The sequence below is a fragment of the Callospermophilus lateralis genome, chromosome 1 (assembly GCF_048772815.1).
Source record: "Callospermophilus lateralis isolate mCalLat2 chromosome 1, mCalLat2.hap1, whole genome shotgun sequence".
In the NCBI taxonomy this organism is placed as follows: Eukaryota; Metazoa; Chordata; class Mammalia; order Rodentia; family Sciuridae; genus Callospermophilus; species Callospermophilus lateralis.
Window position 1 is genome coordinate 120,729,221 of NC_135305.1, and position 23,878 is coordinate 120,753,098.

Consider the following 23,878-nt stretch of genomic DNA (forward strand, 5'->3'; position numbering starts at 1 on the left):
CAGCCTTTCCAAATCTCCCCGGGAAGAACTGATATGATCTTTTTGGAACCCCTGGTGTGCCTTATATCTGACTTTATCATTTCATCTGTAATGTGTTTGATTCACCCTATCAAGCTCTCTTTGAGACCAGCTTTGTATATTTAGTGTTTAGCACAATGTCAGGAACAGAGACGGTGCTCAGAAAACATTTGTTAAATTAATTAATTAATTATAAAACATTTTAAGTCATACTATGCCCTAGATAATAAGGAGGGAGTATTGATACAATTACTTTTGGAGATAAATGCAGATATTCACACAACCGTACGAAGAATATCTATTTATCTCCTATTTAGGATAGTGATGGTTCAGTACCCTAGTGTAAACTACAAAAGAAAAGGAAATTAAGCAAATTGGCAAACCCTTCACAAGTCCCAGTAAAACATGGGACACTTCCCAACATATCAGAGAGCTTAAAGTTCTACTGGAGTTGGAGGTAAGTATTCTTTTAAAGCATTTGCATTCTTTCTGCTCTTTCATCATGAATATTAACATAAGCTGCATTTATATTAATGTTATTTATTTTATAATTGCTATTGATATTTCATTGTGCCAAAAGATAAATGGGAGAGAAATCAAAACTAACATCAGTGCTATAACTTCCTTATAGGGGCAAGGGGCACAGACTCTGTGAACCAAAGAATTTCTTGATTTGAGAACTGCCAAATCCAGAGATTTTGGATTTGGGCCTTATTTATAAATTTATACTGCTGAGGACTTATTTTCTAAAGAGAATACATTTTGCCAGATTTGATCTGAAAAATAATTTTGAAGTAAACAAAATTCATTACACTCTTATCCCAGGTACATAAAGTACTCACAGTATTTCCTGGTTGCCTGAGGCTACCTCTCTCTTCCTCTCCCAAACAGGTCTACCTCCTAATACAAAACAATCTCTGTGGCCTGAACTGCTCTTTCTGTATGAAAACATACCTGTGTCTGTTTTCCAAATGTGAGGAACCTGCTTCCAACAGTCTGCCATTTAGAGATCGTTTGATAAATTACACTAACATCATATTGAGTAAAAATTCCAGGAGATTTTGCATTATTATCTGTAGTGTATTGGATGACATTAATACCTAACCCTGGGAGCCAATCTAATAAAGGGATGTTCTCACTGTTCCATATACTTTCCATGTCTTTTCATGGTTCAGGGGCTTTAAACAAGCTGAACCTTCTTCCTGGAATCACCCTCCTCCACCACAACCTCCAGTGCAGTGAACTGCTACTCATTCTTCAAGACCCAGATCAATGTCCCTTTTTTAAGAAGCCCTCTCTAATTCCCCAGATTAAGTTGGTTATTTATTCCCTTTTGACTTTTATAAAACTTTGTGTGCTTGTCTCAATTTCTTTGATCTTTTATGCACTCTTAAATTGACTTCCGAGCAACTTATATTCCCACCAATCCAAAGTACCCAATAGCCTCCATGTGGCTAAATCAAGTGTCATACTTCAGTCCTCATCTTCCTTGACCTCTCAGCAACACTCAACACTACTGACCACCACCTTTTATTTTCTCTATTCCATCTTCTCAAAACGCTTTTCTCCTGGCTTTCTTGACACAACAGTCTTTGACCTCTCTTTTCCTTCATCTCCTTTGTTGACTCATCTTTCAATTAATCTTTAAATATTGGAGTTCCTTAAGGCTGTGTCCTGCCACCTTCCCCTTCTCCCACTCAACAAGCAAGCTCTTCAAGACGCATGGCCTTAATTATCCTACATATGCAGATGACTTTTAGATTTACATCTCCAACGCAGACCTCTCTCCTGAGCTTCACACTTCCACATATAGCCACCTATTTGTGTTTCCCTGGGGGAGTTTTTGAATATAGCAGGTTCAAAATTCCCATTGTTACCTTCCTAAGAACAGCACTCCCATCCGTGCACTAGCCTAATTAGAAACTGGGGAGTTATAGTTGACACACCTATCTCTTCCTTATTATCATATCCAGTTGGTCATCCTTCTGACTCTTCCTTTTAAATGTTTCTCTCAATGTCAACTTTTCTGCATCTCTCCTGCCACACAGTTATCATCTGACTACCACCATAGCAGACCCATCACCCTACATGCACTTAATGCCTCCAGAATAATTAATTCTACACTGCAGGTGGAGTGCTTTTTGATAATTCATTCATTCACTTATTCATTAAAAAATTTTATTCAGCCCTTACTATGTGCTCACTTCTTAGAGGTTGATGATAAATGTGACCAAGACCAACATGTTCCTGCTCTCCTAGAATTCTACAAAGAGTATGGTTGGGGGATCTAACTTAATTGGGTGGGAGTGGTATAGAAAAAGAAAATCCTCTTTCCTCTGCTCTCATGCCAAAATCAACACAAGAGACTTCTATGACCTACAAAGTTAGGAACTTCTCCTCACCAACAAGCAAGCAAGAACTTCTGGGTGTCCTCTACTCCAACTCAGTTCTGTTATAGACTACCCAGATATACTGTCAGATCCCACAGGATGAGGACTCAGTCCCTGAGGATGCAGCCACACACCTTTTAAGTGCCAATTACAAGCTGCAGGTTGTTTCACCTGTGCTTTGGACCAACTGGCTATAAATCAGCATTCCCACAACCCTCTTCTCAAGTTTGACTAATTTGCTTAAGTAGCTTATAGAACCCAGGGAAACACTCTTATGTTTGCCAGTTTACTATAAATGTTACAAAGGATACAGATAAAGACATGCATTGGGTAAGAGATAGTAAAAGGGGCACATGCTCTCTATGGACCAGCAATTTCCACATGTTCAGTTATCTGGAAGCTCTTCAAACCCTATCCTTTTGGATTTTAATGAACATTTCATTGCATATCTAATGCTAATAGACTTGGTGGGGAAACCCAGAAAGGCCTGTCTGTTCAGAGTCTCCCTGGTCTCTCTGTATAGCATTCCTACCTCCTGGGTATAGGATAATATCCCTTCTGAAATGGGGGGGAGGCTTATCATTTACTATCTTATCAGATAAGATATTTCAAAGAAAGATGATAAAATTAGTTTCTATTGTCTTGGGGGAGAGAAGAACACAGCATGCCAGTGAACATTAAAGGCAAAGTCTAGAGGGAAGCAAGCCAGGCCCATTTGAAGATCTGCAAGTAAAGAAGTAATGTGGGATCAAGATGAAGCCACAGAGATAGGACAGGGCCATAAAACATCTAGAATTTATCCTAAAGTCAATAAGAAGACATTAAAGAGTGAATGATGAAGCAGAAAAATGTGTTCAGATTTACATATAAGACAACTTGTGTTTCAGACTGGAGAGTAAATTGGAAAAGCAGAAATAGTAATTGGGAGAGATGATGTTGGCCTCCAATAAAGTAGAAGTAGTAGGGACAGAGAAAAATGGACAGATTTGAGAGATGTTAAGAAGGCAGGATCAATAAGATTTAGTGATTGATTGTTATAGTAAGAATGATGGAGTGATCAAAAAATGACTCAGATTTTTAACTTGAACACCTTAAGTAAGTGAGATCAAAGATTGGAAGTAGGCTTAGAAAAGTAGGTGATGTGATTCCTAAACCAGACAAAGACACTTCAAAGAAAGAAAACTACAGACCAATATCTCTAATGAACCTAGATGCAAAAATCCTCAATAAAATTCTGGCGAATCGGATACAAAAACATATCAAAAAAATTGTGCACCATGATCAAGTAGGATTCATCCCTGGGATGCAAGGCTGGTTCAATATACGGAAATCAATAAACGTTATTCACCACATAAATAGGCTTAAAAATAAGAACCATATGATCATCTCGATAGATGCAGAAAAAGCATTTGACAAAGTTCAGCATCCCTTTATGTTCAAAACTCTAGAAAAACTAGGGATAACAGGAACATACCTCAATATTGTAAAAGCAATCTATGCTAAGCCTCAGGCTAGCATCATTCTGAATGGAGAAAAATTGAAGGCATTCCCTCTAAAATCTGGAACAAGACAGGAATGCCCTCTCTCACCACTTCTGTTCAACATAGTTCTCGAAACACTGGCCAGAGCAATTAGACAGATGAAAGAAATTAAAGGCATAAAAATAGGAAAAGAAGAACTCAAATTATCACTATTTGCAGATGACATGATTCTATACCTAGCAGACCCAAAAGGGTCTACAAAGAACTACTAGAGCTAATAAATGAATTCAGCAAAGTGGCAGGATATAAAATCAACACGCATAAATCAAAGGCATTCCTGTATATCAGTGACGAATCCTCTGAAACGGAAATGAGGACAACCATTCCATTCACAATATCCTCAAAAAAAATAAAATACTTGGGAATCAACCTAACAAAAGAGGTGAAAGACTTATACAATGAAAACTACAGAACCCTAAAGAGAGGAAATAGAAGAAGATCTTAGAAGATGGAAAAATATACCCTGTTCATGGATAGGCAGAACTAACATCATCAAAATGGCGATATTACCAAAAGTTCTCTATAGGTTTAATGCAATGCCAATCAAAATCCCAACGGCATTTCTTGTAGAAATAGAGAAAGCAATCATGAAATTCATATTGAAAAATAAAAGACCCAGAATAGCAAAAACAATGCTAAGCAGGAAGTGTGAATCAGGTGGTATCGCGATACCAGACTTCAAACTATACTACAGAGCAATAGTAACAAAAACAGCATGGTACTGGTACCAAAACAGGCGGGTGGACCAATGGTACAGAATAGAGGACACAGAAACCAATCCACAAAACTACAACTATCTTATATTTGATAAAGGGGCTTAAAAGCATGCAATGGAGGAAGGATAGCATCTTCAACAAATGGTACTGGGAAAACTGGAAATCCATATGCAACAAAATGAAACTGAATCCCTTTCTCTCGCCATGCACAAAAGTTAACTCAAAATGGATCAAGGAGCTTGATATCAAATCAGAGACATGGCGTCTGATAGAAGAAAAAGTTGGCTACGATCTACATACTGTGGGGTCGGGCTCCAAATTCCTCAATAGGACACCCATAGCACAAGAGTTAATAACTAGAATCAACAAATGGGACTTATTCAAACTAAAAAGTTCTTTCTCAGCAAAAGAAACAATAAGAGAGGTAAATAGGGGGCCTACATCCTGGGAACAAATCTTTACTCCTCACACTTCAGACAGAGCCATAATATCCAGAGTATACAAAGAACTCAAAAAATTAGACAATAAGATAACAAATAACCCAATCAACAAATGGGCCAAGGACCTGAACAGACACTTCTCAGAGGAGGACATACAATCAATCAACAAGTCTGTATTTGGGGTAAAAATGGAAATGCATAACTCATTTAAATCAAATGTATGGAAGATGAAAAAATAAAAAATAAATAAATAAATAAATAAATAAATAAATAAATAAAAAGATACTCTGGAAAAAAAAAAAAAAACAAGTACATAAAAAAATGCTCACCATCTCTAGCAGTCAGAGAAATGCAAATCAAAACCACCCTAAGATACCATCTCACTCCAGTAAGATTGGCAGCCATTCTGAAGTCAACAACAAGTGCTGGCGAGGATGTGGGGAAAAGGGTACTCTTGTACATTGCTGGTGGGACTGCAAATTGGTGCGGCCAATTTGGAAAGCAGTATGGAGATTTCTTGGAAAGCTGGAAATGGAACCAGCATTTGACCCAGCTATTCCCCTTCTCGGTCTATTCCCTAAAGACCTAAAAAGAGCATACTACAGGGACACTGCTACATCGATGTTTATAGCAGCACAATTCACAATAGCAAGACTGTGGAACCAACCTAGATGCCCTTCAATAGACGAATGGATAAAAAAAATGTGGCATTTATACACAATGGAGTATTACTCTGCATTTAAAAAATGACAAAATCATAGAATTTGCAGGGAAATGGGTGGCATTAGAGCAGATTATGCTAAGTGAAGCTAGCCAATCCCTTAAAACAAATGCCAAATGTCTTCTTTGATATAAGGAGAGTAACTAAGAACAGAGTAGGGATGAAGAGCATGAGAAGAAGATTAACATTAAACAGGGATGAGAGGTGGGAGGGAAAGGGAGAGAGAAGGGAAATTGCATGGAAATGGAAGGAGACCCTCAGGGGTATACAAAATTACATACAAGAGGAAGTGAGGGGAAAGGAAAAAAAATACAAGGGGGAGAAATGAATTACAGTAGAGGGGTTAGAGAGAGAAGAGGGGAGGGGAGGGTGGGAGGGGGAATAGTAGAGGATAGGAAAGGCAGCAGAATACAACAGATACTAGTATGGCAATAGGTAAATCAATGGATGTGTAACCGATGTGATTCTGCAATCTGTATACGGGGTAAAAATGGGAGTTCATAACCCACTTGAATCAAAGTGTGAAATATGATTTATCAAGAACTATGTAATGTTTTGAACAACCAACAATAAAAATTTTTAAAAAATCAAAAAAAAAAAGAAAAGTAGGTGATGAATTCCAATTTGGATATACTGCATTTGAGTTTTCCTTGGAAAATCCATGTGGAGACTTTTAATAGGCAATCAGGTAGACACATGGCTGTGGAATTCTGAAGGAAGATCTAGATTTTGATCATATAAATGTGGGAGTCTTTTCTGGGTGTGGTGGCTCATCCCTGTAATCCCAGCAGCTCTGGAGGCTAAGGCATGAAGATCGTGAGTTCAAAGCCAGCTTCAACAAAAGCAAGGCACTAAGCAACTCAGTGAGACTCTGTCTCTAAATAAATTACAAAATTGGGCTGGGGGGCTGGGATTGAGTGTCCCTCAGTTTAATTCCCAGTACCCACCACCACCACTCCAAAAAAAGTGGGAATCTTGTGAATGATAATTGATTCCTAGGAGTGGAAAAGATCACTCACAGACTAGAGAAAAGAAAAAAAAGACAGCCAAAGACAGAACTCAAGGAAAATACTCAAGTAATATGCATTTTTAAGAGAATGAATAAAAGAAAAAGAATCATTTAGAAGAAGGGACTCTTTCCAGTGCTATCTAAATACTGCTACAGATAAATAGATGATAGATAGATGATAGATAGATAGATAGATAGATAGATAAAAAGATAGATAATTGCTACCAAATCAGCTGCTACCCTATTTATGTATAAGGCAAAGCTGTTCTTAGGTTTCTCAAATGGTGAAAATGTTATTAAACCAAAAATAATGGAAAATAGAAGCAGGAAAAGGCATATCTTCAGCCAGGCACAGTGACACACATCTGTAATCCCAATGACTCAAGAGGCTAAAGCAGGAAGATTGCAAGTTTGAGACCAGCCTCAGCAATTTAGGTCCTAAGCAACCTAGTGAGAACCTGTCTCAAAATAAAAAATTTAAAAAGCATATCATCAGGTCTTTTTTAGAAAAATATACTCTTATTAGTCTGCATACAAGAAACACCTTAAAATATGAACTGCGTTAGAAACAATTTGATGCTTGTTTAATGTTGTTCACTTCACCCAGATAATCTGTTTAGCCTATCTGATTACTGGCTGTTTGTTTGGCCAGTCAGCTTTAGCATCAAATATGCTAAAATCAGCCAGTTGGGATATACCTGACAGATGTTTCTCAAATGTTTCTTTGCATAGATTAGTTTATTGGTTTATATCATTCATATATATTATTTATCTGTGTTAGGAATTGTCCCTGTACTAATAACAAACTTGCTTTAGAATCCATTAATTTTCTGTAAATCATTGAGAACTCCCAAGCCTCAGTAGTTGCCTTGAGAATATACACATTATAGAAAATGTTTTGACTAATTCACTGCAGTAAAATTGTAGTTCTGCAACTTGTAATAAAATTCTGGCTTATTTGAACTAAGAAGAAAAAAAGAACAAAACTATTAAACCAGGAAGCCAACTTGTCACTTGAGAATTTGTAAACCCATCTTCTCTTCTCTCACTTCTTCTCAGAATTGACAGAAGAATAATTTTGTTTGAATGGAAAGCATGCTCAAGCAACATTTCTAGACAAGTTGAATTTCACCAAGTACTTTTTCTTACAATCAAACTATAGCAAATTTATTTCCTAGATAAAGAAGTTGGTTTATGTATTTTGGGGGTTTTATGTTCTACTACTTTCCCTTAAGTAGACCATTTCAAACTTTTGCATGTATAAGCAAACCAGTTATTCGATTAGCAGCTCTATTTATTTCATCAGAGTTCCACTATTTCATATATAGTCAATGTCTCCGTTTAAGCCAGAAGGAATTTATGGTTTCTGAGATCAGGAATTTAACTGCTTTCTACAACTAAAGGATAAATTAGTACTTAAATTACCTTTTTAAGACCCAATGTTTGTTTCTAAATTGTACTCAAATGCTTTAGTTACAGTACCACTATTTTGAGTAACATCATATGAATAATAATAATAATAATAATAATAATAATAACATGAAACTAGTACAAAATTTAAAAGGGATAATGTGGGACCCTGTGCTACATTCTGACAAGTCTTGATTTAAAATATATCCTATTCCAGCTGGTTGCAGTGGTGCACACCTCTAATCGAAGCAGCTCAGGAGGCTGAGACTGAAGGATTTCGAGTTCAAAGCCAGCCTCAGCAATTTAGTGAGGCACTAAACAATTCAGTGAGACTCTGCCTCTAATAAAATATTTTTAAAACGGCTGGGGACATGGCTCAGTGGTTAAGTGCCCCTGGGTTCAATCCCCAGTACCAAAAAAAAAAAAAATCATATTCCATTTTCCTTTCAAAGAAGGAACAAAGGATATGAAAAACCCTTTTCTCCCATCTAGCAGCTAGAAAATATATAAATGTTCTTTATGTATTTCTTGGAATTCCAGGCACTAGAGATTGTCTGACAGATTATACTATATCCAGATTTTTACTTAGTTAAGCAAAAACAAGTCCTAAAATCCTTACCAAAGCTAAGCCCAATGGAGATGATGATGGTTAATGATGGCTCACTAATCAACTTGCTTTTTAAAATATTTATTTATTTATTTTAGTTGTAGTTGAACACAATATCTTTGTTTATTTATTTATTTTTATGTGGTGCTCAGGGTCAAACCCCGGCCCCGCACATGCTAGGCGAGTGCTCTACCGCTGAGCCACAATCCCAGCCCTTAACTTGCTTTTAATCAATAACATATTAGAGGGATCTTTCTTAATTCATTAATCTGAACATATGATAGAAAAAAAATAAGACTGTATCTCTGCTAACTGAAATAGGGACTTAAATTATGGCTGTCTCTAAAGCAATCAATGCTCTAAATCTCTCCTAACCCTGAATTGCTCCTAGTTGGCCCCTCACCTTGACAACTCTCTCTTGAAGAGTTGAATGTGCTGAATTCACAAGAGAGATCCAAGAAACTGTCCCCAAAACTGGATGCCTCCAGGAGACCTCAACTCCTGAAACTTGTAATACCAGACTCTGATACTGGCAGTAAGGCCTTCATGCAGGGCCAAACCAACCCACAGGAAAGCAGGTTTGGATCCGTTATGCAGCTTGAGGGATTAATTCTTGGTCTACCTGTCTTATATATGTCTTGTGCAGATGTCAAAATCTCTGCTGAACTGTGTCTTTCTCTGGTGATTCTCACAGATTCAAAGAATGAATTTTGTGTACAGTCAGCAAAGTTCTGAAAGCTCCAGGAAGAAGAGGAAGGTCAGCGAACCAGTGAAAGTCTTCATTCCTAACAGAAAATGAAAGTTAGATGCCTTCACTACATTTATTTTAAAATAATTTTATTTTGCAAAGATGTGTTAAGTATCTTAGCTGGAAAGTAAGATCTTATCACCAAAACCCTTTTCTAAATTTGTTACTCAACTTCTTTAGTCAATTTACTGTTAAGCTACTAAGTAGGATATGGGTTCACTTTGCCTCGAATCTCCAGGGCTGCCTTGGAATAACATTACTTCAAACCTGAGTTAGAGATAAGATAACCCTTTTATTTGTAAAAGAACCACAACAGCTATAAGCTGTTGTTCCCAAAGGAAAGAAGGGTTTTCTTTGTGTAATTAAACTATCCAGGTATTTAGACTACTCTGAAATGTTTTAACTTGTTGTAACCTGTATGCTGGAATGCCTCTATAGCTTTATTAAAATTCTCACAGAGTTGCATAGGATATGTGTGGTGATGCTTAGCCAGGTGTGATTTGTGTGTTAACTTCAGTCATGAGGTTGATCAGCTAAGTGTGGACCAGCATGTGCTCTCCTTGTAAAGTTCCTCAATTCTTACCCCTATTCTGTTAGCCAGTCCAAACCAAGAGACATGCTATAATTCAAGTGTCTGTCTCCCTTTTAAGGCCCATGTTAAATATTTCCCAGTAAATACTTCAGTTTATCCATCTGTAACCCACAAATGATGCTATTTGTCCCCTCCTTAACCTGGAATAATTTTGATAGACTTAAAGTATTATTTCTATTAATGGACAATTTAAATGTTAAATGTATGTGTTTATAGTTAAATAAAACCAAAATGCAAGGTATTTTTTACTCGTCTTTTTTCACATTGTATAGTGTCTTCACTTAGATCAGTGTGTTTTCTTCAAATGTAAAGTGTAGTGAGGCAATCAGCACCTAAAGTGCTTATTAAGATATGGATTACTGAGCCTGCCTCATTTCTACTAAATTAAACTCATGGGAGTTGGACCCTGTGGAAAATTCTCAGGATTTTAATGCACATGAAATAATTGAGAATCTATGACCTCTGACCCAGACTAAAGAGAGCCTCTGGGCTAGATATACACAAGTACCAGCAGAAAGCCATGTGTTACAGTAACAGGGAAGAAAATCCAAGGGAGTCTGCCTGTCTAGCACCACCCCTTGCTGGACTCTGACCATCCAGGGCAGCCTACCAAGTGGGGCCTTGATCTGGGCTGAAGCACCAGGACCTGGGGGAAGGGGGGTAAAGGGAGTACATTTTCCCTGCCCAGTATATTAAGTGGATTCATGTAAGCCTGCTCTGCCACTAAAGGAGAAGGAGGGAAAAGGTATTGGGTTTATTATATCCTTGATAGAATTGTAGCCTGAGTCACCATAATTTCTTTTAAGAGCATCACATAAAGAGATTAGCTGTCTAGTAGAGGGATTAGGTTTGTTTTGTGTCTCTCCAGAGAGCAGATCTAAGACCAAATTGGCGAAAGCTACAGGAGGTCAATTTGGCTCAGTAGAAGGAGGAGCTTTTAACTTCACAGGTTGTCAAAATTTTTAAATAGGCTACCTTGTGAGGTAATCATCATACCTTCACTGCAAGCCTTTGAATACAATGGAGTTTTACTGAGACTCTAGAGTCTTTGACCTGGCAAAGCAAATTATGTAATTAGTCAATTTGGATTTCAGAAGGAACCATTTTATTTAAAGGGGGAATTGAGTTCTCAATCTTTACTTACAGTTGTCAGTAAGATTGACAAATCCTTTAAGTCAAAGTCTACAATCTGTTTCTAGAAAATTTCTGTAGTGATTTTATTATCTGTTAATACTCCTCTCCCAATGGAACGGTTATATTGCTGCCAGTGGGTGGAATGTGTGTTTCTGATGCAGCATGAGGCAGTAGAAAGAAGTTGCTGAGCCTGTGCCTTTGGCTGGGCTCACAGGGAAGGAGATTTGTTATCAGGAAGATCTGAGAAACATGAAAATATGAACTAGCTGATTTTATACAGCATAGCTCATATATGCAACCAGCTATCAAGATCGGAGGGTATTCAATTCCATTTACCAAATGATTTATTAGAAGGAAAGAAATCTTTTCTCTAGTCGATCCATTTCTGTCCCTAACAGAATGATATGAATAAACACAGGGAGCTGGAACTTCCAAGAAAAAAAAAAGATGACCTAGGCCCCGAGCTGGGAAGCCTGAGCTGAACCAGACTAGCCCCTCCCTCACCCTGACTGTGTTTGCTTCTTCAGCACAATTATAAAGATTAGATGACGATAGCTTGGAAACTGGGACATTGTTAAATTAAAAAATTATGCAGAGGAAGTTTGAATTTGGCTGTTTGGGGTTTTTCTGTCTTTACAGAAAGTTAGTCTAGCTGGAAAGAAATGGGTTAGGCTCGTGATTGCCACCAGCCTTTGAAGCCAGGCACTGAAACCGCACCTTCATTTCCCCTCTTGCAGGTCCCTCTGGTGTCTGGGTTCTTTCATTCTCCAGCTCACTTCTGCCAGGAAGAAGCTGGAAATAGTGATCAATGTTGAAGTTGCATTCACATTAAGTTCAAAGTTACTTTTAAATTTTCACTAACCATTAAAGCCAATTTTCAGTGTAACTTAAAATTGTCAATTTATGTATGGTTTCAAACCAAACAATATTGGATCTTTAGGGACTTTCATAGATTCTTATAGTAAAAATAATTCTCATTTATAGTTGTCATTTAGAAATATGTCATCCCAAGTAATAAAATGAAATTTATACTGTGCTTGAAAGAGTTAAGGCAAAATCTTCCACACTGTGAATCTAGATTCTATACAAGTGAGAAAATGCCTAAATGTATCCTCTTTAGAAACTATAAGGGTTTTTTAGATAATATTTTAAGTGTGTTTATGTGATTTGTGTACTGAGGTCCTGGCTGAGACTTGATACATAATTTTCCATTTCTATGGAAGACAGAGAGAGCATCAGTGAGGGCATCATTATTTTGGTTTAAAAAAAAAAAATAGCCGAGCACAGTGGTACACATCTGTAATCCCAGTGGCTAGGGAGACTGAGACAGGAGGATCACTAGTTCAAAGCCAGTCTCAGCAACAGTGAGACACTAAGTAACTCAGCAAGACCCTGACTCTAAATAAAATACAAAATAGGGCTGGGGATATGGCTCAGTGCCCCTGAGTTCAATCCCTGGTACCCAAAAATAAATAAGGTAAATAAAAGGGCCCTTTTTTAAATTAGTGGGCCTTTTGGTTATGCAATGGTAAAGTCAAGTTCTAATCAGAAATGACAATGCTTAAGGGTCTAAGTAGCTAATCTGCTCATATTATGTCCTCTTGGGTTTACTACATCTCTGCAAATAAAATAGGGTTTCATCTTCTGGGAGGGTCAAAGTTGTTGAGATTCACTCTTATAGCTCATAGTTACCCTGGCTCACTCTCTGCAGGGGAAACTGGTCCCTGCAGCCTAGCCAGAAGTTGGATTTTAGATTTGCTCAATAGGGAACCCTGGGAAAGAGTTTGGCCAACTGTGCTGAGTTATTCAGCATCTGAGTTTTTCCTGTGTTAAATTTGATTGTGTTATCCCTGAACCTTCAGTAAATTCTCACTAAATGTTTTAGAGTGATTTTTGTTGTTTTGGTGGTGGTGGTACTGCTATTTGGGGCTGGGAGAAAGTCAGGGCTTCACATGTGCTCTACCAGAGTTACATCTCCACCTTACTCTGTCTTAACTGTGCCACAGGGTCAGCAGTACAAGGGTTTCTCTGTAGCAAGAGATGTGGCAGCCTAGTTGAAGCAGCCATAAACACTTGGGAGACATTGGTGGAGTGAATAAGCATTGAGCTCTCAAATACTTAAGGACAGAAACCTGATGTAAGAGAGACTTTAAAAAAAATACACACACACACACACACACACACACACACACACATATGGCTGTAGATGGACACAATACCTTTATTTATTTTTCTTTTATGTGGTGCTGAGGATCAAACCCAGGGCCTCATACATGCTAGTGGAGCACTCTACCACTGAGCCACAACACTAGCCTATAAGAGAGACTTTTGAGGAGTTGTTATTTGAATGTTTCAGCACTCCTGAAGGCTGGAGAGATCTGGGACATATAGCTTCTGTTAGGATAATTACTAATGGACTCTAGGATAAACAAGCAAAGTTAATTTTCCATCTTCCTTTTAACAAGGAAGTTAAGAACAAACTTGAGCTATGATTCAAAACCTGACTGCCATTTTGTAGGAAAGTTATTTCACCTCTCTGGCCCTCAGTAATCATTCTATAAAATGTGGATAATAATGGTATCTGCTTATAACTCTTTGGAGGACTAAATTGAGCAATTCAAGCAAACTGCCCACCATTCATTTAGCCAGTGCTCCACAGATGTCCATCATTATTGCTATTTTTTTAAACTCTCAACAAGTCCTCTTCTACTGTAGTCTCCAGGAGCTTAGGATCCGTGTTATGCCTTTTGTCTATCTAGAGTTACCTATATCAACATCTTCTCCAAGCACTTGACTCTGCCCGTGTTCTCAGCACCTGCCCACTCCTTTTTCCCAAATCAAAAATTCCCTTTCTCTTAGCATAGCTTTTAAAAGGGAAACATCAAATTATGCTTAATGAGCTGCCCTCCCACATTTGCATTTTAAAACAGAAGCTTGTTAATAACAAAAATGAGTCTCACTTGGGACTGCCATATAAGAACAGACTGAATAAACAGAGGGAAGAAGAAAGTTTAAAGAGAACTTTGTCGCTATCTTCAAATAAATGAAGGGCATGAAATGCAGGGAACCACAGATACATTCTGTTTTGTTGCAAACAGCAGAACACAGAGCCAGTGGAGGAAGTCAGAGAGGCAAATTTGGCCTTGATATTAAAATATTTCTCCTCCATGCTCTAACAAAGTGCCTGGCACATGGAAGGCAACCAACATTGTCCTGTTTTTATTAGTAATTAGAGCTGCCAGCTGGTGACTGCTTCGGGCTGTAATGAGTTCCCACCATTAGAAGTGTTCAAGCCTAACTGTATAGAATGTTTCCATTTGAACCAACTGAATACTAACCTTCTTCTGGCCATAAATTTCTATGACACTTTTATTAATGGTAGAATTTCAACAGATATTTTGGAGCAAAGAATATTTCATAATTCTTTCTTTCATAATTTCCAAAAGTCAGTGAAGTGGTTAAAACTGAAGTCTTGGAATTCAAACTCTGGTCATCCTATTTACTTAATGTGTGACTCAGGGCAAGTTGTCTGTTCTCTCTGTACTTCAGTTTCCTTAGCTATAAAATGGGGTCAATAGTAGTGTCTTTCTCACAAAGTTATTGTGAGAGCTAAATAAGTTACTGTAATCCAGGTGGAGTGCTTAGAAGAATGTCTGACACACACACAGAAGATTAATGTTCAGTCAATGTTAGTTATGAGATATTATCTGATACTCTTACCTTTTCTAAGCTTTTTACATCTTTTTAGTATGTAGAGGCACATCATCAATAGCATAATTGACCCCCTGACCTGGTTTTTTTCCTGAATCAGTTGCCAGCCTTGGCCACTGTGATGAACCAGTGAGTGCACTTTCGTATAAACTAGTTTTAAAACTGCACAAGCAGGAAGAGGCTGTGATATGATATGCAATTTACAAAGGATCCTCTGATGAAACACAATCATGGCTGTGGACACCCTTATGGTGCTATGTGCCTGGCAAGTGGTAGATACCCAGTAAATATTTGTTCAATGAACAGATGAACTTGGCATGGTTCTTATTATTTCCTACATTTTATTTACTTAGTTTTGATTAGGTAATACATTCACATGATTTTAAATTCAAAAGGAACAAAAGGATATATAGAGAAAAACATTCCTTCCCCTGCCCCCTAACCGTCCAGTTCCCTTCCCCACAGGTAACTATTACAACCGCTTTCTCATATATCTTTCCAGAGCTATTTTGGGCATTAACAAGGAAACATGCTTGCTTACGCACATTCATTTCTTTCCCACCTTTTTAAACAAATAACATCTTACACTGCTCTAGGCATAATTATTGAAGTGGCCCCAAACTTGAGGGTGAGCGTGGGTATGCAAAGGAGGAATTAGAAAAGAAAAAGTTCAGAAGCAGAAATATCATCCATAGACTATGACTAGGCCCTGGAGGGAGGGAGAGAGGGAGAAGGAGAGAGAGGGAGAGAGGAGAGACCTAGGATACATACACACTGTGACTGTGTGGGTGTGTGGGTGTGTAGGTGTGGTGTTAGGAATTGACCCAGGGCCCATACTTGCTAGGCAAGCACTCTACCATTGTGCTACAACCCCAATTCTGGACTAATGTTCTGAGATGATAGATAGAGAAAGAATTGTTGGAGGCTTTTTAAAATTACACTACAGTAACCATCACTACAATCAAGATATAGATAATTTCTGTCACAGCCAGCCCACCCTCCTCAGGCCTAGGCACCCAGTCCTCTGCTTTGTCAGAGTTATAAGTCTATTTGAATGCGGTGGGATCTCTACTTAGCATGGCTAATCACAGTCAACATCCATGACATTCGCTTGGCCAAGCAGTCTATTAAGCACCTACATGTGCTCATTCATTTAATGAGCACAACCAATTGTATCAAGTTCTATTGTTAACCCAGTTGCAGATGAGATAGCTAACACATAAAGTGAAATCACTTGCCCAAAGAACAGCTAGTAAATAGCAGAGCCAGAATTTTGAAACCAAAACAATCTGCTTCCAAAGACCGTTTATGAAAATAAAGACACTCAAGTCCCAACAGAAAGACTTCATTACTATTCAGCAAGATGGAGGGGGGAATCCTTAGCAGGGTAATATAGAAACAACTTGTTCAGCAAACTTCAAGCATGTTTTAAACAGCCAGTAGTTTTTCTTGGTTAGTGGGCAGAATTTGACTTCATTCCCCTGCTTTCACTTGCACACCAGCCACGCTGTTTTCTTCTAAGAAATTAAAACATTTAGAACTATCTCTTTATGTTAAAGAACTGGTGTGGTCAGGGTATTACTAAGAACTACAACTATCTCTGCCTATCTATGGGTCCCAGAATATGCATGTCATTCTGAAACCACAAGGAATGTGGTTAAGTCCCCTGGTCACATCTCTCAACAAAGATTTATCCATTTTACTGTTGCCTCCAAAGAGCTTTTCTCTTGGACTAAGATGTTAATTCACAGTGATGCCTACTAATGGACCTTCCCTAAAGAGCAGCCTATTAGAGAAATTAATGACATAAATGTTCAGAAACTTCCCAATCTGATGAAATGGCTCCCCAGCTGTAACAATATGAGAAGGAAACCATTGACTTAAATCATAATGGAGATAAATTCTTAACAAATGAAATGTAGTTTGCTAAGATAACTATAGACACCATGAGAAACAGGATAGTGAAAATGTTACTAATGGAACCAATATTCACTCTCCAATGGGGGTTTATTAGATACATATCATATTTTTTTCAAGTTTTTTTGCCTATTAACTTTTTTAAAATTGTTTAAAATTTTTATTAGTTATACATTACAGTAGAATGTATTTTGACATTATACATACATGGAGTATAATTTCTCATTCTTGTGGTTGTACATGATGTGAAGTTATACTGGTCATGTATTCATATATGAACATAGGAAAGTTTTGTCTGATTCATTCTACTATCTATTCCCATTCCTCTTCCTTTCTGTCATCCTCCCCTGTTCCAATCCAGTGAACCTCCATTCCTTCTCCTCCCCATTGTGAGTCAGAATCTGCATATCAGAGAGAACATTCTGCCTTTGGTTTTTCAGGTTTGGCCTATTTCACTTAGCATGATAGCCTCTAGTTCCACCCATTTTCTGGCATTTACTAGAGATTTGTCAAAGTGTGGATTTTGTCTTAATATAATTTTATTTCATTCTTCTTTTTAGCTGAGTAATATTCAATTGGGTATTGTGCCACATTTTCTTTAACCATTCATCTATTGAAAAGTATGAAAGTTGGTTCCCTAGCTTAGCTATTGTGAATTGATCTGCTATGAACATTGACATGGCTGCGTCACTGTCCTATACTGATTTTTAGTCCTTTGGGTATATGCTGAGGCATGGAATGACTGGGTCTAATGGTGGTTCCATTCCAAGTTTTTTGAGGAATCTCCATACTATTTTCCAGAGTGGTTGAACCAATATGCAGAACTACCAGCAATATGAATGCACCTTTTCCCCGACATCCTTGCCAACATTTATTGTTACTTGTATTCTTTTTATTTATCTATTTATTTTAGTTTTAGATGGACATATACCTTATTTTATTTATTTATTTTTATGTGGGGCTGAGGATTAAACCCAGTGCCTCACACATGCTAGGCAATCACTCTACCACTGAGCCCCAATCCTAGACCTACTTATATTCTTGATAATTGCCATTCTGACTGGAGTGAAATGAAATCTCATTGTAGTTTTAATTTGCATTTCTCTAATATCTAGTGACTTTGAACATTTTTTCAATTACTTGTTGACCATTCGTATTTCTTCTTCTCTGAAATGTCTTATTCAGTTCCTTTGCCCATTTTTTGTTTGGGTTATTTGTTTTTTGGTATTAAGTTTTTTGAGTTCTTTATATATCCTGGAGATTAATGCTCTAAATGAGATGCAGGTGGAAAAGATTTTCTCCTATTCCGTAGGCTCTCTGTTTACGTTCTTAATTGTTTCCTTTGCTGTGAAGAAGCTTTTTAGTTTGATACCATCTCATTTATCAAATTCTTTATTATCACCTTTATTTAAGTCCTAAATTTCTAGATTATTTTCAATTAAAACCTGGGGATTAGATTAGATAACTTTGGGCTCACTTGTTCCTCTTTATGGTCCATTTTCACACTGTGAAAATCTCCAGAAATGGCAATAGCTGAAGAAGAAGATAATAGCAGAAGATTTTGTTAGGGCTTGTGCTGGTAACTGACAATCCACAAATTTAATGGTTTCTAGACAGATTGTGGGGGATACTACATAGCAGGGTAACATGGAGAATTTACTAGAGATTTGTCAAAGTGTGGATTTTAGTCTTAATATTCTTTTATTCCTGGACAAGTCTTTAAGCTTTCTAGTCCTTTCTTTCTTTAGCTGCAAAATGAGGGTAATGATGAGCTAGGGATATAGTTCAATGGTGGAGCACTTCCCTAGCATTCATGAGGCACTCAGTTTAATCCCAAGTACCACACACACACAAAAAAAATGTGTATGATGGTGAACCCACCTCCCACCCAGAGGTTTTATCAAGCAGGAAATATAAATAGTAGATTGTAATATCAGCCTATCCAAGCCTGGCACAGTTTCTGGGCTCTAAGATACCTGAGAGGATGGATAGAGAGGTTTAAAATGGGGGGAACCAGCCCATCTATCAGTGAATCTAGAAAAGGCCTGATCCCCAGGAACCAGGGGAGAACAGACCAGTTCTCTATCCCCTCCCCCAGGCATTGGGGTTACTGTGGAGCAAAAGCAAGATTCATCTGAACTTAGTTCATAGTTAACTAAAACATATGCTTCAGTTAGAATCAACAGCCTTTGGGATGAAGCTCAAGGGGGAGTTGTTTTTATTAATGAAATTCATTCAGGATTATAGTATATAAAACAGTCATTGACATGTTATACACTCTTTAGGAGATTATGGTGATACACAGAGTATAAAGTGACTTAGAACTAAGTTACTGAGGTTGCATGATGATAAAACACCTCTCAAGATCTTGCTATTGCTTCTTAGAATGGATAGGCTAAATAAAATCTAACAAAGTTCTAGCTAAAAGTCATTAGTCTAACAGTTCTGATGGAAACTGTTCAACCAATTCTGCAACCAAAAAGATAAACAACTTAAAACTGCCAGGTATCGGTATTATTGTAATATTCCCTTTATCAAAAACCTATAACTGAACTTTATAGGTAAGAATTTACAGTAAGCAGAAAATACTTGGAAACTTGTCAGTTAAGGTTTCCCATTATAGAAGAACTTCTGTTTGTAAGCTTTTAACCCTCTAAAGTCAGAAAAAAATTTTTTTTAACTTTCATGGTTAGTTTCTAAGGAAATTATATTAAGGTCATGATAACAAGAATAGCCTCAAATTGTTCTTTCTAATAGGACATAAGTCTCCTAAGGAAAAACAACCTGCTCTTTTTTTTCGGGGGGGGGGTGTTATATAAATAACAATAAAAATCTAAAAATTCTCAACTTATTTCTAAAGACGAGAGTTAACTAAATCACTTCAAAGTGATTTCATTTCCTGCTGCTCCCCTAACCTCCTCAAAATTGAGACTATGACAAATATTTGCATAGGTTTATTATTCACATTTAATCATGAATAATTCACTTTGTACAGACAGCTGGGTAAACAAACGATTTGGAATTTCCTTTTTCTGGAAGATTCTTTATTGACTGAAAGAAACCGGAATCAGTAGTGATTTTTATATGACTTTTCAGTGCCATCCTGATCTCTCTCCCCTGGGCAGGATATTCCCTCCCCAACTTGTGATTTTTTTTTTCAGTTCTTTCTGTCAGTTCTTGGATTACACTTCTCCAACATAATATTTTTATTTAAAAATAAAGAATTGTCTCATTCAGTTCTGTTGTCTGCAAGATAACATAAAAGTATGTGTCTCATTTTGCACACATTAGGATTTTTTTAAAACTATGGTTTGCTTTTATGTGGAAACTCTATTAACAATGGGAAACGATCCTTTCAAATTCATGCTGCCTTGTGATTACATCCTTCATCTTTTGCTGTCATTCATTAACAATTTCACAATTATTTGAATATCTACCACAAAGCCAGTTTTCATTTCCCTCTACTCCTCCTAGGCCTACGTGAGGAAGTGAAACACGAATCACTGAACACAGGTTTACCCAAGGCATTTCAATTCCTGGGCAAGGGGGTAGAATTTACTAAAGGTAAAGGATCCTTCCAGGTCTGTGAATGTCATTAATCTAATTGTGACAGTACAGCCCGTGGTGGAGAATTAGACTTTCCATAATTCAACTATGACCAAATGGAGATGGGGTGCGGTATATCCTTGGAAAATGCCTGCTCTTTGTCATATCCTAGCAAAAACCTTTAAGAATTTTAGTCACCCACCAAGTGTCATACATCCACTGTATTAGTTGAGGAAAAACATAGGAATAGGTATATATGTGTCCTGACTTTAGTAATACACATCACAGAATATGAATGTTCTAGAAAATATGACAAGTAGCATGCCAGAGAAAATTAACCATAATTTGACCAAATTTAAAAAGTAATGCTTTCTCTACATAGCAAATATGTAATATTTACTATATGTTGCATGGTGGGGTTTTTTTTCAGGAGGGGGGGGAGCGTACCAGATATTGAACTCAGGGGCATTTGACCACTAATCCCCCGCCCTATTTTGTATTTTATTTAGAGACAGGGTCTCACTGAGTTGCTTAGTGCCTCACTTTTACTGAAGCTGGCCTTGAACTCAAAATCCTAAGCTCTTCATCTATATTAACTCTTTATTCTCATAACAACCCTTTGAGATAGTTACAATCTTTATCCCTACCCTACATATGAGGAAATTAAGGCATTGAGAAATGGAATAATTTGCTTAATATCACCACAGAAAGTGATAAAACCAGGATTTGAACTAGGCACCTTGCTTCCAAGACTGTGCTTTTAACTACCAGCAGAGAATAATATCTGCTTATGGTAAAAAGTTTGGAAAATTAATAAAAGCATAAAAAATTTAAAAATTACCTGCAGACCTACCACCTATTTTAGAATATTTTGTATGCAAGCATTTAGTGGACTATATCTCTATATACTAACTTCTTGATTTGTTGTTGTTAATTATACCTTGTAAACATTCTTCCATAGATAAAGATTAATTTCATTGAACACTCAAACCATTTTCTTGGTCTGCTTCATAAATACCAGCACAGTCAAGTTTGGAAGCACTTATGATTAGTAGGGTAAGGCAGAGAGTTGCCAATTTGGCAGATGTCTTATTTCCCCCAAGTTCAAAGAACTGCCCTAAAAATAGAGTAAATATAACTTCTTTTAAGCAACCTGAAAAAAAGTGTTGTAGCCTAGAAACAGTGTGCCGTTTCCCTTCAAAGCATTTATGCCCTGTCCACTTCTTACTTCTTACTGTTCAGCTTTCTGAGGGGTGAGATGGGGCGGTAAATCTTGGTGTGAAGAAAAATGTAGGCTAATCAACAGGAAACCCAAAGTCCTTGATACAGCACAGTGGCCTCTAATTTTGGCTTGGTATGGTTGCTTTCTCTTTCTTTGATAGATGTTGCAATACTAATAATGATAATAATATTTTGAAAAAACATTATCCTAGTAAACAAAACTGTTACTGTCTGCCAATACATTAAAGAGCAGTCTCTGAAGCAAAGACAGTAGTGATCATTGCCATGGCCATTTACAGCTTTTGGCCAAGTCACATGCCATCCTGTCAAGAGCCAGAGAGGTAAACAACACAGTAGGTGCTGACCTAACCTCAGAAGCACTCTTGGAGCACAAGGAAATTGGCTTGAAAAGACTTTCTCTTTTTTCTTCCTTGTTAATTGAATATCTAGCTCTAATTAAAAAGGCAGACAGAAAACAATATTCAAAAGGGAAAGTTAAGGAATGACACTCATCTCTGGGGAGGAAAAAAAAAAAACAATTGAGTCTTGAGTCTCATGGAGTCATTAGAGACAGGGCTGCATTGACCCGCCCTCTGTCCCAAGCTGTTTTGCCCTTTCTTCAGTGAGAAAGTGGAGAGGAAAAGCAAGCGCTAACCTTCTCATAGGGTCCTCTCTGTGAGTTACTTCTGTATGCACATAAATTTCCACAATAAGTACCTTCTGGAGTTTGATACAACCTAGTCGCTCTTTCAAACCTCTGTCCAGTGTTCTAACTTGAATTGTGCTGCTTGAAAATCAGGTACATCTGGGTTGCTAAGTCAAACTGAACTTTTCTTGAAACCGAAACTCACTAACTTGAGTTAAATCCCTAAATCTCTCCCCTATTCTCTTATTTTTCCCTTTAAAATTCCCTTTTCTCCATTTCTCTCAGTCCCTGGTCCTAGGTGCCCTTGGAGAAGTTTGAAATTTAAGATGTGGTACCAGGCAGCCAAATGGATAAAAGGAAATTTTTCTTTATCCTTAAAGCTAAAGTCATCTCTCTTTGTTTCAAGTGTTTTGAAAACCAGTTCTAATTCTTTCTGAGTCTTTCCCTCTAATCTTTGGAGAATGACAAGGCATTGGGACAGGAAACTAATTAGCTGTTTCATCCATTGACAGCTATTGAAGGTCACCCTTCAATTTACCAATCTTGCAATTCCAAAGAGACTCCTCCTAGGGAAGGGTTGAAGATTTGGGGAGTAGTGAGTGCCAAGGACCAGACTGACAGTCTTTCTTCAGAGAAGGCTTAAATAGATAATAGCAATATATCTGGATGATATATAGTCAGATGCTGCATAACAACATCTCAGCCAAAACCAGACTGCGTATACAATGGTGGTCCCACGAGATTATGTCACCCAGTGATGTCGTGGTCATCTCTGTTTGCAAAAGCACACTCTATGATGTTCACACAACAAAATTGCTAGTGACACATTTCTTAGGACATGTTATTGTCATTAAGTGGAGCTCCACAGCCAGGAGAGGCTGAATCAGCTGTCCCAGATTACACGCTTAATGCAGGAGCCAGGTCTGAATGCTGTGCATGTGTCCTGTGCCTTGGCTATCCCCTCACCCTGAGTCTTGCTCCACTTCTTGTCCAGATCTACTATGCAGCTCTACTATAGCCTTAGTAAACTGCTCTCAAAGACTGTCTTTCTTTAAGACATACTGATCAGTTAAACAAAGACTGTCTTTCTTTAAGACATACTGATCAGTTAAACAAATCTATTAAGTAGTTAGTGTTTGATTTTGGGACCCTTTACCCTATCCTGAGGTACCCCCTCTTGAAGCCCCTAGTACTTGTTGTTCCTGCCCTCTCATGCTATTTCTCTCATTTCCCCAGGTCCTCCATAGACCACACTCCACCAGGCCTGAAAACCATTTGGGACTTGAATCTACAACTTTTCTCTCAAAATTAAAGTCACTTGCCCTATATCTCATCTCTCTTAAGTCCTCCTAGGGGACCAATTTGTACTAAGAGACTACAAGAAAGCAATGACCATATTCTAGTACCCCAGGGCCCTCAGTTCCACTTATTAGCTATGTGAGCTTGGAACAATCCAGCCGCCACCACCCTATGTCACCTATAAAATGAGGATCATAATTATTTACAGGTGA

The 23,878-nt window shown here is 37.7% G+C and overlaps 1 protein-coding gene across 2 annotated transcripts in view; it reads left to right on the forward strand.

Moving 5' to 3' along the window:
• The window catches only part of Hormad2 (HORMA domain containing 2), a 78,228-nt gene extending 68,577 nt beyond the window's left edge, over window positions 1-9,651 (forward strand). For both annotated transcript variants that reach the window (XM_076865400.2, XM_076865401.2), the window contains exon 10: window positions 9,547-9,651. In XM_076865400.2, the coding sequence (XP_076721515.2) occupies window positions 9,547-9,651 (105 nt within the window). The remainder of the gene's footprint in view (window positions 1-9,546) is intronic.
• The last annotated feature ends 14,227 nt before the right edge of the window (window positions 9,652-23,878 follow it).